The 18,474-nt window shown below is 33.0% G+C and overlaps 1 protein-coding gene across 1 annotated transcript in view; it reads right to left on the bottom strand.

The window, feature by feature from the left end:
• Positions 1–1,536: 1,536 nt before the first annotated feature.
• acsl1b (acyl-CoA synthetase long chain family member 1b) overlaps positions 1,537–18,474 on the bottom strand; it is a 39,033-nt gene continuing 22,095 nt past the window's right edge. Inside the window, exons 6-13 of the mRNA XM_056237007.1 lie at positions 17,320–17,419; positions 17,044–17,219; positions 14,653–14,685; positions 14,493–14,544; positions 13,402–13,475; positions 7,332–7,413; positions 4,050–4,180; positions 1,537–1,695 (exon numbers count right to left, since the gene is read on the bottom strand). Of these exons, the coding sequence (XP_056092982.1) occupies positions 1,537–1,695; positions 4,050–4,180; positions 7,332–7,413; positions 13,402–13,475; positions 14,493–14,544; positions 14,653–14,685; positions 17,044–17,219; positions 17,320–17,419 (807 nt within the window). The remainder of the gene's footprint in view (positions 1,696–4,049; positions 4,181–7,331; positions 7,414–13,401; positions 13,476–14,492; positions 14,545–14,652; positions 14,686–17,043; positions 17,220–17,319; positions 17,420–18,474) is intronic.

The raw sequence follows: 18,474 nt of genomic DNA, 5'->3' as shown, positions 1-18,474 counted from the left end.
CTGAGTGAAGTGTGATGTTGAGCTCTGTGTAGTGAACTGAGTGAAGTGCGATGTTGAGCTCTGTGTAGTGAACTGAGTGAAGTGTGATGTTGAGCTCTGTGTAGTGAACTGAGTGAAGTGTGATGTTGAGCTCTGTGTAGTGAACTGAGTGAAGTGCGATGTTGAGCTCTGTGTAGTGAACTGAGTGAAGTGTGATGTTGAGCTCTGTGTAGTGAACTGAGTGAAGTGTGATGTTGAGCTCTGTGTAGTGAACTGAGTGATGTGTGATGTTGAGCTCTGTGTAGTGAACTGAGTGAAGTGTGATGTTGAGCTCTGTGTAGTGAACTGAGTGAAGTGTGATGTTGAGCTCTGTGTAGTGAACTGAGTGAAGTGTGATGTTGAGCTCTGTGTAGTGAACTGAGTGAAGTGTGATGTTGAGCTCTGTGTAGTGAACTGAGTGATGTGTGATGTTGAGCTCTGTGTAGTGAACTGAGTGAAGTGTGATGTTGAGCTCTGTGTAGTGAACTGAGTGATGTGTGATGTTGAGCTCTGTGTAGTGAACTGAGTGAAGTGCGATGTTGAGCTCTGTGTAGTGAACTGAGTGAAGTGCGATGTTGAGCTCTGTGTAGTGAACTGAGTGAAGTGTGATGTTGAGCTCTGTGTAGTGAACTGAGTGAAGTGTGATGTTGAGCTCTGTGTAGTGAACTGAGTGAAGTGCGATGTTGAGCTCTGTGTAGTGAACTGAGTGATGTGTGATGTTGAGCTCTGTGTAGTGAACTGAGTGAAGTGTGATGTTGAGCTCTGTGTAGTGAACTGAGTGAAATGTGATGTTGAGCTCTGTGTAGTGAACTGAGTGATGTGCGATGTTGAGCTCTGTGTAGTGAACTGAGTGAAGTGTGATGTTGAGCTCTGTGTAGTGAACTGAGTGAAATGTGATGTTGAGCTCTGTGTAGTGAACTGAGTGATGTGTGATGTTGAGCTCTGTGTAGTGAACTGAGTGAAGTGTGATGTTGAGCTCTGTGTAGTGAACTGAGTGAAGTGCGATGTATTGGTGTGTTTATTCCATATCATAGAGGCATTACGATAATCTGGGAGGACGAACGGTAGGTCAGTATGCCGCGGTATACACTGCCCGTAGGTCTGTCTCTGTTATACACACTAGGTTAGTGGTGAGCGCCAACCTTTGTACTTTTGTTATTTAGTTAGGTTAGTCAGCGCCGCGTGCGTGAAGATTGCGGTTTCTTTTTCACATTTTGTTTTGCGTAGGGTTAGGGTTAGCTTAAGGATTGTTTTGTTATATTATGTTCTTTCCTTTGGCGCCACTTTTTGTTTGTCTTCCCAATCTTTTTTTTTATTATTGCATTGTACATAGCGCATACATTGTCCTGTTACTGGAACTAGTGGCTTCGGCTTTTTGTGAAATAAAATCCAGTAATTTCTCTTTCAAAGTTTGTCTGACATGTTCTTCCAGTCTACTTCACATCTAGCAGCATATTAATATTTTAATGGTACGACATTCCCTAGGCCTTTTAAAGATCGTAACAACCACATTTCAGATCACAGAAAGCCGGTCAATAATACCTGGACTTTCTTGAAGATGATCTTGTCCCACACACTGTCTCTCCTCATGATTCCTCTCAACATCTCGGCCTCTTTCCTCCTGAAAGCGAAGTCCAGCACGCGTCTCTTCAGGGCACTGTTGGCCTGACCGTAGATCTGCGGGACGACACACACACACACACACACACGGGTCACACGGGGAGACGGCGTGAATGGATAGGACATATTCTCCTCAGGACAAAATTACTATTTTATTGTCATTTTAATTACAAAAAGTAAACAAATCAATAAAGAAATAGTACTATTGTACTGTAAAATAATACATTTAGTATTTAATTATTATTAATTCAAAATGATATTTTTATTTACTTATTTTAATGATAAGAAATTAAACGTATCAATAAAGAAATATATTACTATTGTAATAATATTATTGCACTGTAAAATAAAAATGCATTATAATAATGATTTATTATAATTATGATTAATTAAATCAATAAAGAAATATATTACTATTATTATACCGTAAAATAATAAATGTAGTATTTAATTATTATTATTATTCAAAATAATATTTGAATTTACTTATTTTAATGATAAGAAATTAAACGCATCAATAAAGGAATATATTACTATTGTAATAATACTATTGTACCGTAAAATAATAAATGTAGTATTTAATTATTATTATTCAAAATAATATTTGTATTTACTTATTTTAATGATAAGAAATTAAACGCATCAATAAAGAAATATATTACTATTGTAATAATATTATTGCACTGTAAAATAAAAATGCGTAGTCATAATTATAATAAATCATTATTATAAATTAAATCAATAAAGAAATATATTACTATTGTAATAATATTATTGCACTGTAAAATAAAAAAGCATTATAATAATGATTTATTATAATTATGATTAAGTAAATCAATAAAGAAATATATTACTATTATTGTACCGTAAAATAATAAATGTTGTATTTAATTATTATTATTCAAAATAATATTTGAATTTACTTATTTTAATGATAAGAAATTAAACACATCAATAAAGAAATATATTACTATTGTAATAATATTATTGCACTGTAAAATAAAAATGCGTAGTCATAATTATAATAAATCATTATTATAAATTAAATCAATAAAGAAATATATTACTATTGTAATAATACTCTTGTACCGTAAAATAATAAATGTAGTATATAATTATTATTATTCAAAAATAATATTTGTATTTACTTATTTTAATGATAATAAATTAAACGCATCAATAAAGAAATATATTACTATTGTAATAATATTATTGCACTGTAAAATAAAAATGCATAATCATAATAAATCATTATTATAAATTAAATCAATAAAGAAATATATTACTATTGTAATACTATTGTAAAATAAAAATTCATCATTAATAATAAATACAATCATAATAATAATTATACATATTTGATAGTAATAATTATATATTTTATTATTATTTTAATTATAATATAATAATTATAGTTATAATACATTATTATTTTTATTAATCAAAATAATATTTTTATTTTAGTATTTTTATTGTTTTAATTATAAAATTAAACAAATCAATAAATAAATATATTACTATTGTAATAATACTATTATATTGTAAAATAAAATAAGTATTTAATCATAATAATCTATATTTTAAAATAATAATGTATTTTATAGTTATTTTAATAATAATAATAATAATAATATGAAATAATAATAAATAATTATTTTTGTTATTATTTTAATTAGGGCTGCACGATATTGAAGAAAAATGCAATAACTGGTTGAATAATGAGATATTCGATATTGCTTTAAGTGTGTAAAATACATTTTAATTATATTTATGCACTTTAAATGTATTTGAAAAAGCAGCAGTTTTTCCCCTCTCTGCTTTACACACATTGGTCATGCTTTGGGCAAGAAAATATGAAAATCAGTATAAATATGCAAAACTATAACCCTGTTTCCAGGTTTACCGCAGTCTCTGATCATCGTTTCGTTTCGTTTTATTTCACACGTCATCATTATATCATTTACACACAATTTCAGAAGAAACACTGGTCATATATAGGTCGTGTGAACTGGGGAACCCCAAAGAAGCTACTAAAAGCTTTTAGGAGGGGCCCGATAACATAAACATACAACATATAATATACAAACCAAAAACTCAATATACCATAGACTCAAAATAGACAAAAAACAAACACTACAACAAACAGACGATCCCAGCACAAGTATAACAATTTCGAAATGTTCAACAATCATATGTTATAAGCAATCATTCCTTAAAATGGAGAAAGATTGCAACAATTTTAAATTTTCCTCAAACTCGTTCCAAATCTGCAAACTACACTCAGGCTCGTACATTTAGTTGTCGTTTTTTGCCAGTAATTAAATGTTTTTCCCTTGTGTCGTATGCGCGCTGGGGACGACTGATTGGAACAAGATCACTAGGACTGCATGTGTGTGTGTGTGTGTGCTCACCCTGTCGAACATGCGGTTCAGCAGACGAGGAACCACGGGGAACACGGTGGGCTTCAGGGTCGTGAGGTCGTCCATCAGAAAGCGGATGTCACCCTGGAAGTATCCGATGCGAGCGCCGTGCACCAGAATCACTCCCTGGGGAACAGCAACGTGTCACAAGCAATGCAAAATCATAAATAATGCGTTTACTGAAAACCAGTCCCTCCAGAAAACAGGGTGTCTACAGATACAAGTTACATTTAAGACTTTCTAATGCCACTTTGAATGAAATTTAAGACCAAACCTGTGATGGAAATACACATTATATGTAATATTTAATGCTTAACCTTAATTAATATTAACTACTTGTTTATTGAACTAAAATCAATGTTACATTTGCAATCGTGAGAATATTCAGCAAAATAGCTCCCGTCATGTTATGTTACTCAACTATATCATATGTTATAAATAAAAAACTCAACATTTTGACTTTTTACCTCAGTGTTTCTTCTGTGAGTTTATGTGTGCTGTTATGCTCGTTTGTTTTGATTAATCACTATAAACTCTCTCTCAGAGACAGGCGAGCCTCAACAGCGCTACCAGAAATACATTATCATTATCAATCGCTGTTTATGTAATAAAATCAGAATCATTCTCGGGATTCGACGCTCCGCCGGTTATTTGACGGACATTGGGTTCGTCAGACTGGAGAAATATTAGCGGGTATGTGACCAGAAATATTGAAATATTGACATGTACATAGTAGTAGAAGAAGAATGTCAGTTCTCGCGCATGCGTCCTGGAAATCTCTTGAACTCTCGTCTCAGGCCCACAAGGAAGCAATGGAATAGTCGAATAAAGTCGTTATTTTTGTTTTTTTTTCGCACAAAAAGTATTCTCGTCGCTTGATAAACTTATAGTGGAGCCACTGTAGGCACATGAAATATTTAAACATTTTCTTTAATGACTTTCTGGGCCGTCAAGTATCATTCCCTTTGGCAGCCTATGTAGCAGTGATCCAGCTCTCAGATTTAATCAAAAATATCTTCATTTGTGTTCCGAAGATGAACGAAGGTCTTACGGGGTTGGTACAGCATGGGGGTGAGTAATTAATGACTTAATTTTCATTTTTGGGTGAACTAACCCTTTAAGACGTTTTAAGGCCTTTTAATAGGAAAACTTTATTTAAGACATTTTAAGACGTTTTAAGGCCTTTTAATAGGAAAACTTTATTTAAGACATTTTAAGGCCTTTTAATAGGAAAACTTTAAGACGTTTTAAGGCCTTTTAATAGGAAAACTTTATTTAAGACATTTTAAGACGTTTTAAGGCCTTTTAATAGGAAAACTTTAAGACGTTTTAAGGCCTTTTAATAGGAAAACTTTATTTAAGACATTTTAAGACGTTTTAAGGCCTTTTAATAGGAAAACTATATTTAAGACATTTTAAGGCCTTTTAATAGGAAAACTTTAAGACATTTTAAGACTTTTTAAGGCCTTTTAAAATGTCTTAAATAAAGTTTTCCTATTAAAAGGCCTTAAAACATCTTAAAACGTCTTAAAGTTTTCCTATTAAAAGGCCTTAAAATGTCTTAAATATAGTTTTCCTATTAAAAGGCCTTAAAACGTCTTAAAATGTCTTAAATAAAGTTTTCCTATTAAGACGTTTTAAGGCCTTTTAATAGGAAATCTTTATTTAAGACATTTTAAGACGTTTTAAGGCCTTTTAATAGGAAAACTTTAAGACGTTTTAAGGCCTTTTAATAGGAAAACTATATTTAAGACATTTTAAGGCCTTTTAATAGGAAAACTTTATTTAAGACATTTTAAGACTTTTTAAGGCCTTTTAATAGGAAAACTTTATTTAAGACATTTGAAGACTTTTTAAGGACCCGCGGCCACCCTGGAAAAACGCGGTTATGCGATCGCATGATTCAGTGCATAATCAGCCAAAGTACGCATATTTATGCGGGGCCATTTTTTCAAATACGCCGCACTTTCGCCGCATTAATTGCCGATTTCCGTGCAAAATATGCGGGGCTTGCATGATTTCATAATCCTCACATTTTCGTCGCAAAAAAAGTCACATATATCATAGCAGAAAGTTGAAAAATATTGCGTTTGCTTCACACGAGAGCAGCCGCTTCCCCCTGTTGCCATGGGAACGTTATGAAGTGACGTAATTACGCGACGTGAACATCATTGAAAAGCAGTAAAACAGGAGCACACTTTATTTTTTATATTTTATTTATTCATTTTTACAGAAGTTGTAGCAGATTACTTTTGTAAAGCTACAGAACTTGTTTGACTCGTCAATGTTTTGTAAGTTTGATGTGTTTATTAAGGTCTAATAAACACTTTCTGTGATGTATATGCTTGCTTATCATAGGAAGTAATAAGAAATGACTCTTTACATTAAGGTAGGAGCCTAGTGAGAACAGGGTGTTGGGGAATCACTTTTTTTTCTCTTTTTCATCAAACCACAGTTTTTGCAAGTTCCCGCAATTTCATCGCATAAAATTGCATAAATATCCCGCATATTCCATCGCTTTTTTAAAGAAAACGGGCCGCATTATGCATAATCAAGGATTTTTGCCTGCAACAATCACAAAAAAACTCCATGTTTTTCTGAAAGGGCTGGTTTTGGGCTTGTGAAAAGCTGAGTAACTATAGGACATTCATATTTAAAACATTAAATGAGGCCTTTAGCTTGGATATAAAACCCAGTGTTTTTGGAGTACCAGAACATGGAGTATCATTGACAAAAAAAAAAAAAAAAAATTATTGCTTTTGCCACATTATTAGCCAGAAGAAGAATATTATTGGAGTGGAAGTCCACAAACCCGCCTAAAGCCTCAGTGTGGTCATGTGATCTAGTATCATACTTACAATTAGAGAAAATGAAATAGCCTATTTAATGATAGGATCTGTCCAAAATTTTTATAAGACTTGGCAAGTGGCAACCCATTAATTACATATTTTGAGAAGATGAAGACTCTCCCACTTATTGATCAATGTTAAATATGATCACCAATTGGGGTTTTGTTTATATATTATATTAATAGGAAGTAATAAGAAATGACTCTTTACAGTAAGGTAGGAGCCTGGTGAGAACAGGGTGTTGGGGAATCACTTTTTTTTCTCTTTTTCATCAAACCACAGTTTTCGCAATTTCATCGCATAAAATTGCATAAATATCCTGCATATTCCATTGCATTTTTAAAGAAAACGGGCCGCATAATCAAGGATTTTTGCCCGCAACAATCACAAAAAATAAAAAAAAAACAAGAAAAGCGTCCTGAACTTGCCTGTACGACTCTCTCGAACATGTGTGCCAGCGGCAGGTAGGAGATGTGCACGTCCTGAGGGCTGATGGGACAGGCGAACTGGAAGACAAAAGTGATGTTTTATCCAACGGTAACGTATCACAGGTCCAGTCACTCGGGAGGATCACTTCTTGCTTCGTGCATTTACAGGTGAAACTCGAAAAATTTGAATATCGTGCAAAAGTTCATTATTTCAGTAATTCAACTTAAAAGTGAAACTAATATATTATATAGACTCATCACATGCAAAGTGAGATATTTCAAGCCTTTATTTGTTATAATTGTGATGATTATGGCTTACAGCTTATGAAAACCCCAAATTCAAAATTAGAATATTGTGAAAAGGTTTTCATATCTGTAATCCATAATCATCAAAATTATAACAAATAAAGGCTTGAAATATCTCACTTTGCATGTAATGAGTCTATATAATATATTATTTTCACCTTTTAAGTTGAATTACTGAAATAAATGAACTTTTGCACGATATTCTAATTTTTCGAGTTTCACCTTTAACTCTTTCCCTGCCATTGAGGGAATTTGACAGAATTGTCCCTGTTATACGGTAGGGGGCGCTATTACACCTCTGCTGAAAGGCTACTGAACTTCCTGATCCAAACACAGGTGAAGAAGAAACAAGCCATAGCATATGCAAGCAGATTGCATATGTAAAATAACACGATCATCAATATTAAACAGCATAAAAATCAATGAAAGTTATGAAAATTAAGAAACGTACCCACATTCAAGTGTTGATTAAAAAAAGAATGCATGAAGAATGCTTTTTTATTTATTTTATTTTTAAAGTTTTGATATATTGCATGTTCAGATATTTATGCAACAAAATATTCTGGGGCCCATTTATTAAAAATTTTTTGAAAACTTTCTTCAAAAACGCTGGCGGGGAAGAGTTACCTATCAAATAAATGATTACATTATAATAATATAATATAATAATTATAATAATGTAATTCAACAAATAATATGCAATGTTAATAACATAGCATTATTTTTTATGAGAAGTGTGAATAAAATGTTCTTAACTGTCATGAAAATACTTACTAGTTGAGACAATATTATAGTTTTTAATAATATTTTGAATTAGTTTTTATTTGCATATTTTTAAATATATTTTTCATTTTAAATGTAGTTAAAGTTTTAGTAATTTTGTTGCGAGTTTTTTTAAAGTTTTTATTTTATTTTATATATATATAGTTTTTATTCATTTTTATTTCAGTATATCAACTTTTTATTTTAATTTATATATTAATTTTATTTTAATTTATATATCTCAGTTAACATTTATTTTATTTCAAGCAAACATTTTTTTTTTTTTTTATGGTTTTAGTTTTAGTTTAGGAACTTCATGATAACTTTTTGGTTTAAGTCTGTAGCCAAAAGGTGATAACAACAGTCCAAGCACTTGTTTTAAAACAATTGTTTTACATCTTGTGAAAAGGAGCATGGTCCCCTTTAAAGTGTAAATTGAAGGTTAACTATGGAAGTAAAATAATGCCAAATGTTTTTGAAATAAAAAGCCTGTTGAATTGCACTAATTGAAAAAAATATGCATTGCATTAACCCTGCTTGTATTTGTATGCATTTATTTTTAGGGCTTGCATTTTTATAGGCTGAAATTTAGCATGGTTGAATATTTAAGCTGTGAATATTTCAAATCAAATCATTTCAAACACATTTTCATTAGTAAAATTTCAATAATCCATATTCACCTTTCATATTTCATTTCCCAAATATTCAAACTGATTAAAAATACAACCTATAATATTCAACAGGTGGTTTTCGGTCCATTTTATTTCGCTTTGCAAATTCGCTTCCACAAATTCAGTGGTTCAAATTCGACAGTAAATTCAACGTTGACATCCAGGAGCTGCAGGAAAAGCAGTAGATTACCGAGCATAATCTCCATCTGCTGTTAGTCGACCTCACCAGCAGGGGGTGCAAGCGCGTGTTGTTGACGAAGACCAGAGCAACAGTTAGCGCAAGCCATTCATTCATAAAAACTCAGCATGCATTATGTTTTTTGTGACGATTATCTGGGTCAGTATATATGCGGAAAAGATGATAAAGGCACAAAAGCTGTTTTTATGTTTCATTCATTGTTACTTTCCCTGTGTAGCCTTATGTTATCAGCCTTTTCTACAGTGAACGGGATTATAATCTGTTTCCCTCAATACATCATCATCCTCAAAGATTCCCCGAATTCCGTCAGGACAAAGCGCTTAACGTAGCTTAATGGACTACAGTGATATAAAAGACCAAACTCGCACCTTATTTGGAAAGTATGTATTGTACATGTACTGCATTAGATTAAACTGGGAAGTAGCACTTTCATATTGTTGTTCTATATTGTTAGTTTAACTGTAAGTCGCTTTGGATAAAAGTGCCAGCTAAAAGACTAAATGTAAAATTGGGTTGACATTCGCACATTTAGGGACCGTCTCTAAAGTAACAAGTCCTATAGGCCTAAACGTTTCTAACTTCAATAGCAAACTTCAATCTATTTGAATAAATTGCGCATTATGCCTGAGCCTGACACCTACGTGAACACTTTAGTTGGTTTTATGACTGTAAGTCGTTCTTTTCAAATGGTATTTAAGTTAGAAACGTGTATACCAATTAGGGCTGGGCGATAAAACGATAACGATATGTATCGCGATAGACACGTGATCGATATCAATAAAAAATGTGTTTGATAAAACGTTCGATATTTTTTTTCTTCGTCGGAAGAAACCACAGGTTGCGAAGCTTGGTTGCATTATCAAGGCACTCGCTCTCTGGTAACCTAGCAACGTAGGGAGTGACACGCTCAGGCAATCATGTAACGTGTCAGTTTGGTTGCGCCATCGTTGTCTCGTGCTGCTGGGTTCTTCTTCAGTAACCGGCGATTGATAAGCAGAAAATGAGTGTCCTTCATCTGCATGCCATGCAGGCTAGAATTGCGAAACATTATTGGATAATTCGCTCTATTCGCGTTTGATGTGAACACAGCATAATGAACAGGCTGCGATGTCAAGATTGCAATGCTGGAGTGTGTGTGTGTGTGTGCGGCGCGCGCGCGCGAGAGAGAGAGAGAGAGAGAGTAGGCACGGGCGCGAGAGAGAGAGACACGCGGGCGCGATCGAACAGTGGAGACATAAAAACATACTCCGTCATTTTGTTAATACAGGACATCATTCAGTCTGCAAAGTGTTTACTTATATTTGTGTAGGCCTATACTCGCAATAAAACACAACATTGTGCTTTTGTCACACTGTATTTCTTGTCAAACTGTAACCTACAACTGTCACACACCGTTTTAAAAGCAAAACATATTTATCCAACCCTTTTTTAAAACAGTCTGTGTGTTCCATCTTTTGGACATTCATCATATCGCATTGGTTTTCATTTCTTGTCCTCAAAACAGAGCACTATATGTTTATTTTTAAGTTACACATTGATTAAAAAAGAAAGTGAAATGTGTTGGTAGATTATTTTATACGGAAATCAATTATTTATAATTCTGATGAGAATAAAGTTAGGGTTAATTAAAATTAAGGAAAACAAATATATTGATCTGAAATATAGCAAATTAATTTTAAATTCATTCAGGTACAATTACCAAACATATCTCATATCTATCTTTTTATTAGTTTAATTAATAAACCAATTATATAAAACTATTATCAGTGCACTATAAATAAACTGGTTCTATGCCTTTATTAATAAAACTTATTTAAAAAATACAAGGCTTAAGACATTTACAAAAATGCCTTCTATATTTCTGTTTTGCTTTTCACTCCATTGTACCGAAATCGTACCGAACCGTGATGTCTCAAAAAAAAAAATCAAGCAGGGGGCACGTACGATCACAAACCCCCACCACCCACGTCCCGCCGCACCACTGTCACCTTTTTTACTCTGAGGAGTTTGCAGGTCTGATTGTGAATTTAGACTTATGTTTACATTTTAATTATTTGAGTTTTCCATGGTTGTGTTGACATTTCTGTCTTGGGATTGTAATCAGAGGAAGGTTAAGTTTAAAATAAAAATGTTTAAATGTAATATATTTTTTCTCCTGGTCCTTATTTTAAATGGGTCATAAAAAAATCAATAATTATCGATATCGACCGATATGAAACACTGATATCGTGATACAGTTTTCAGCCATATCGCCCAGCCCTAATACCAATGTCGTATGTAACTTTAGAGACGGTCCCTAAATGTGTGAATGTCCAATGTCAAACCAAATTTATGCCAGTATATCACTGGGAAACGCTCAGCATTAAACTTTGCGTTAAATTCATATTCTGAGTCCATCTGCTAGCCTGCGAGTTTGGTCTTTTATGTCCATTAAGCTACGTTAAGCGTTTTATATGTCCAGCAGGGGAATCCTGTATTTTTAATCAGTTTGAATATTTGGGAAATGAAATATGAAAGGTGAATATGGATTATTGAAATTTTACTAATGAAAATGTGTTTGAAATGATTTGATTTGAAATATTCACAGCTTAAATATTCAACCATGCTAAATTTCAGCCTATAAAAATGCAAGCCCTAAAAATACAATGCATTAAAATACAAGCAGGGTTAATGCAATGCATATTTTTTTCAAGTAGTGCAATTCAACAGGCTTTTTGTTTCAAAAACATTTGGCATTATTTTACTTCCATAGTTAACCACCACAACCAATTAATGTGTAAATTAAAGTGCTCAATATGTATATATTTAAAAATTTCTGTCTTAAAATGCGTTAAAATAACATTTATTGGGGTTTCTTCAAAGGTAGCATGTTTTCTACAGTAACTGGGTGATGACGTCATAAGAGGGAGCGCGGGCGGTAATGCACTCACTCTGTGTGTGCCGGTTCAGGGAGAATAAAACGATTCGCGGGACTCCCGCAACCTAGAAATATCTATGAATAAAACATAAAAACTAACACATTTTTATTCATCTGTTGCAAAAAAGCAACAAGAACAACTAAAACAAAATAGAAACGATTTACAGGCCAGAGTTTCTATTCATAACATGTTTGCAGCGTTGAGCGATGTAGCCAATCACAGACATATGTGTTGCTTTATGTTAATTTAACATAGTTATAATAATGACCCACATATTAAAAAATGGTCGGGTTTAAATCGGGACTCATAATTACAGTTAAAGCTGCAGTCGGCAAGTCTGGCAGATTGAGTGGACTTAGGCAAAATTTTGAATGTTTACAACTCTCATGCCCCTCCCCCACTATCAACGGATACCCTCCCACCGAGTTCATGCTCGTCAGTGTGTGTGCACCAGGTTATCTGTGAACGCGCCCGTCTCATCAGCATCCATCAACACCATGGAGTATTTAGAGGTGTGCTGTCCTGGCTAATCTACCGATAGATTGCAATTGCTAACGTCATTTATACTCTAAATGAGCTTATTTTTGCGGGAGCTGTGGATTTTTGCAAAACAAATAACACGCTCCAGGTGGAGTTAGAAGCTCTGGTTTTTTTTCTAAAACCACTTTATTTACGTTGTTCTGTCGGATTATAGTGTCGATTTCACTGAATAAGATCAAAAAAATGTTGCCGACTGCAGCTTTAATGTGTCGGGCCGGGTATGCTAACACTTACAGGCACGAATCAGTCGTTTGTCCTTGGGGAACTTGTGGAGCCTCTCGTACATCCCGCACAAACACAATAGTTAACCATTTTTGCTAGCTAGGTCTCCTATATAACTGCTAGCCTACTTGCCGTACTAACGGTAACTCTAGGCTTGGAGCTTAGACCAGGCATAGACAGTGAAAGCTTGGAGTCCCTTTTATGACGTCACGCACCCAGCCTAGTGGAAGGGAGGGGGCGTGCTTAAAACCACTGTAAAACGTACCAACTTTTCATATTATATGCAGCATTTTGGTATAAAAAAAACATAAAAAAAACAATTGTGGGCGGTTCTTATCTTTATGTTTAGTAAGCACATTGCATTATCTTTGTGAAAAATGTAACCTGCAATTTACACTTTAAACTCTCTTGCATTGTGTGCTTGCAGGGCTGTTGTGTGGGACAGTACCTGTGTGACCCGGAGGAAGGCAGCAGTGTTGGACATGATGTTCTTGTGGGTGAGCATCGCCCCTTTAGGGTTTCCTGGGAGAAACACAGTCCAAACGAGAGAGGTTGTGTCCATCGTGGCATTCAAATCACATGTGGTTTTATGATGTGAGAAAAAACAGTGTGGAATCAACAAATAATCATCCACCTTATTCCTACGCCCCATGATGCTTTGCACGAATTATGGGTGTAAGCTGTAAACAATCAGTGAAAGGCTCGCTCTATGAACGCAATACGTTAAAAAAGTGTCATAATGAGATGACATTAATCGACTCACCCTTCAACCATCGAACATTAAAATGAAATTTAAAAGTTTAAAAGAATCAACAAGGCCCTTTCAACAGACCAGAAGTAGCCCTAAACGCGCAAGTCTTTGGTTAAATATCACTGTAGTAGGCAAATATATATATATCTGTATTGTATAACAAGCCTTAATCAAAAATGTTCATTAACTTCAGCATTACGTGACACTTTATCAAAGTGATTTCCGTCATTTTGACAGATTATAAATTGCATTTACCTGTGAAAACAAACCTGGAAAGAGACGTGAGGATTTGAGGAGAATAACGAGAGATTCTTCGTGCATCCAGTGAATTATTAATGGAATATCGTTAATAAAATTCGGGAGAACAGATCACAGATGTGCCGTATATGTTGCCCTGTTTCATACTTTTACAGCAGATTGCAAAGGAAAAAATAAAAATCATCATGAGGAAAAGATACAGCGACTGAAAAGAGCTCTTCCCGTAGATATTCTTGTTATAACATGTCACGTTAAAATACCAAGTATAACGTTATTCTCATGATGTCCGAAAATAAATTATGAAGGAAAATGGACGGATCAGCTTTATTTGTAGGGCAACCTTATGATTTGAAATGATTCGTTTCAGCCTTTTTCGAATGGAAGTTCCCAAAACCGGAAGTGCCACTCATAATTCAAAACGCAGTAAACTCGTCAGGAATAAGGTGGATACAGTTTAGCTCGAAAAATGAAATCCCACAACTGGCCAATCAGAATCAAGTAACAAACGTATGATGCAAATGTCATCATACCTGTGGTTCCACTTGTAAAACAAATAATGGCCAGATCATCAGGCTGAGGAGGCTGTAAACACAGTGTATATACAGAGAGGATCCAATTAATACAGAGAATTATATAGGAAAATTTAAAAAAGCAATATACACTAACTGAAAGAGAAACTATGGCACTGACCGCAGGACGCTGTCGGTGAGTCTGGCCGATATTCTGTAAGTGGAAGAGAAACATTTAAATAAATGAAGGAGACGGAGGAGGAAGTTCAACGAAACAGGAAGAAGCTGCAGACGCGAGTGAGGTTTGTGTTTGCGGTGAACACTGAGGAAACACAGACTGACAACACACACACACACACACACACACACACACACAAGCACAGCGAACTCGTCTCGTTCAGGGAGACATAAAACTGAAGAGGCTCATCACAACTCTGACTAATGAACAGAGTAAATCAGGATTTCCCAAACTGCAGGCGGGTTAAGGTGATATATAAAAAGCTAATAATTAAATAATAATAATAATAAAAATAATAATAATTTAAAATAAATAATAATAATAATAAACTAAATACAATAAAAATAAAACTAACTAAATATGTATATATATATATATATATATTTAAAAAAATATACAATATATAAATTATATGTATATATTAATATAATTAAAAAAGAATATATATATATATATATATAATATATAAAAAAATAAAATAAAGTAATATATACACTATATATATATATATATATATATATATATACTTTAAAAAATATATAATATATAAATTATATGTATACATTAATATAATTAAAAAAACCGAATATATATATATATATATATATATAAATAATATATTAAAAAATATATAATAAATTAATTAATTAATATATACACAATATATATATATATATATATATATATATATATATAAAAATAAATATAATATATAAATTATATGTATATATAAATATAATTAAAAAAACAAATATATATATATATATATATATATATATATATTATATATATATATACATTTTTTTGGACTATTAACCAGTATCAGAAAACCATGAACAAGCAAGTCTTTTGTTAAATTATTGAAATACTAACTTAAAATCTCAAGTAAATATTTTAAATCAAAAGGGTTTTGAATTAAAAAAAAGGGAAATCCTGGTTTAAGGAAAACTTTCCAGGAAGTACAAGCAACTACTATTGAAAGAAAGAATAAAACTTGCTTAAAACTGCGGTGTCAGACACATGAACAAATATCAGACCAGTGTGAAATGTTCTGCCATTTAATCATGGCTAACATTCATTAAAATATTCCTGAAACACTAACAAAAAAACAAACCAAAATGTGGTTTTAGACATCATCATAGAAATACTGTGGATTTTTGTTATATGATATTCCTTTGAAGTGCCATGCATAAATGTTATAGCACAAGAATAAGACAATCATGCATATGATAATCAATCATGCAAATCCCTCAGCAGCCATGCTTTCATCCAAAGTTGCGAATTTAACTTTTGGAATATGGCATAAAACATCTAGAGAACAAAATCGGCAATTCCTGGGAAATTTGCACAAAATATCTGTAGTAAAAATGGCCGTTGCTGGAATCGGGGAAGAAACTGTGGCTCTTCTTTCCTCCGTCATAAATGAGTTCGTCTCAGTAAACACTGTCATGTTCTCTTGTGTTCGGATGCTGGTGAACAAAGTCATGTGAGACGCTTCTGAAGGGAATTAAACCAAATCATTCTGATGACAGACTTTGGCTCAGGCGTTTCAGAAACACCAAAACAACATTTGAGATGCTGCGATGCGATTGGTCCGCTGGTTAGTCCAGTTATCCAATCACAGCCTCTGCTGAGTCACCGGAGTGTGTTGTTGTGCATCGGTGAAATGTGTTTCTATCGTAGTTAATGCATGTCTTCTTATCGGATAAAAAATAATCATGAGCCTAAACTGAGCTCACACGTTTTCATGCACAATTTGGCCTTTTTATGCAATATCCCAAAATTTGAATAAAAATAGGTAGATTGAAACCGATTGAAAAACACCTGGTTCTTTTTTTATATACAGGTGAAACTCGAAAAATTAGAATATCGTGCAAAAGTTCTTTTATTTCAGTAATTCAACTTAAAAGGTGAAACTAATATATTATATAGACTCATTGCATGCAAAGTGAGATATTTCAAGCCTTTATTTGTTATGATTTTGATGATTATGGATTATGGATTACAGCTTATGGAAACCTTTTCACTTTGGGGTTTTCATAAGCCATATTTCATAATCATCTAAATGATAACAAATAAAGGCTTGAAATATCTCACTTTGCATGTAATGAGTCTCTATAATATATTAGTTTCCCCTTTTAAGTTGAATTACTGAACTTTTGCATGATATTCTAATTTATAAGTTACGTCGTTTCGAGGAATTTCTATGAATAGCCGTTTAAATGTCACTGCGTTCTGGGAGCAAGCGAGCGATCAAGACGAGCAAACACACACATCGATCTCGCTCAGTGGGGTTATGCAAAGATTTGAGCAGACAATCTGTGGTTTATTCACCTCTGCGTCTCTCAGGCTGATGATGTCGATGCCGCACTGCTGTCCTCGGCTCACCAGATCAGCCTCGAAGTCCTGGATGAGGATCAGGGTTTTGAGCGAGTGCTGTTTTCCGGAAACACAGTCCAACAGCAGCCTGGCCTTCTCGGGTACGTCACACACCACTGTAGAGATACAGGCTGCAAAGCACACACACACATGCATATGCATACTAAATCAATGACTGATAAATAGACAAACCTCCATTTCAAGATCAAACTGCATGAGAAATGGACGTACTTTTGTCGAGGACGTAGCTTATGGCGTCTGTGCCCAAGGTGTCGTACAGAGGAACTGATATCAGGGAGTATGTGTAGCACGCCAGCTCTGAGATCGTCCACTGGGGAAGATTTATGACATTAGACACAAAATATTCACAATCTCTAAACAGGCAGAAGATGAACGGCACAATCCATGAGAAGAGTGTTGTAGGAGAGACGACACACAGATGTTTTCAGTGCAATCGGCTGGTCACACATGCAGAATACTAAATTAAGCAGAAACTCAAGGCAGGACTTTTTAATATTGTCATTTCAATTTCAATTTAAGATTAATTTTTATCCTTTAAAGGTGAAGTGTGTAATTTTTGCACCATTAGCATCACCAAACAGAATAATTAATTAAGTGAAGAAAAATAATATATATGTGTGTGTGTGTGTGTGTGTGTGTGTGTGTGTGTGTGTGTGTGTGTGTGTGTGTGTGTGTGTGTGTGTGTGTGTGTGTGTGTGTGTGTGTGTGTGTAAAAAAGTTTAAAATCATTTTAAGTTTAAATAATTCAATAAATAATAAACAGTTTTTTTTAAATAAAGTTTAAATAATTCAATAAATAATAAACAGGTTTTTTTTAAATAAAGTTTAAATAACTCAATAAATAATAAACAGGTTTTTTAAATACAGTTTAAATAATTCAATAAATAATAAACAGGTTTTTTAAAATAAAGTTTAAATAATTCAATAAATAATAAACAGGTTTTTTTAAATACAGTTTAAATAATTCAATAAATAATAAACAGTTTTTTTTAAATAAAGTTTAAATAATTCAATAAATAATAAACAGGTTTTTTAAAATAAAGTTTAAATAATTCAATAAATAATAAACAGGTTTTTTAAAATAAAGTTTAAATATTTCAATAAATAACAAAACAGGTTTTTTTAAATAAAGTTTAAATAATTCAATAAATAATAAACAGGTTTTTTTTAAATAAAGTTAAAATAATTCAATAAATAATAAACAGGTTTTTTAAACTTATTTCTGTCATTGGTCAGACAAATACTCAAAAACTGACGCTACCTGATTGACTTTATATATTTTTTTAAAATACACACTTGACCTTTGAATAAGTTTTTATAATTTAAGATCATTAAATATATAAATATATAAATATGAATTTACAT

This window comes from Rhinichthys klamathensis, unplaced genomic scaffold, assembly GCF_029890125.1.
Source record: "Rhinichthys klamathensis goyatoka isolate OS25496 unplaced genomic scaffold, OSU_Roscu_1.1 h1tg000475l_1, whole genome shotgun sequence".
NCBI lineage: Eukaryota > Metazoa > Chordata > Actinopteri > Cypriniformes > Leuciscidae > Rhinichthys > Rhinichthys klamathensis.
This window is presented reverse-complemented; position numbering and strand designations above follow the sequence as displayed.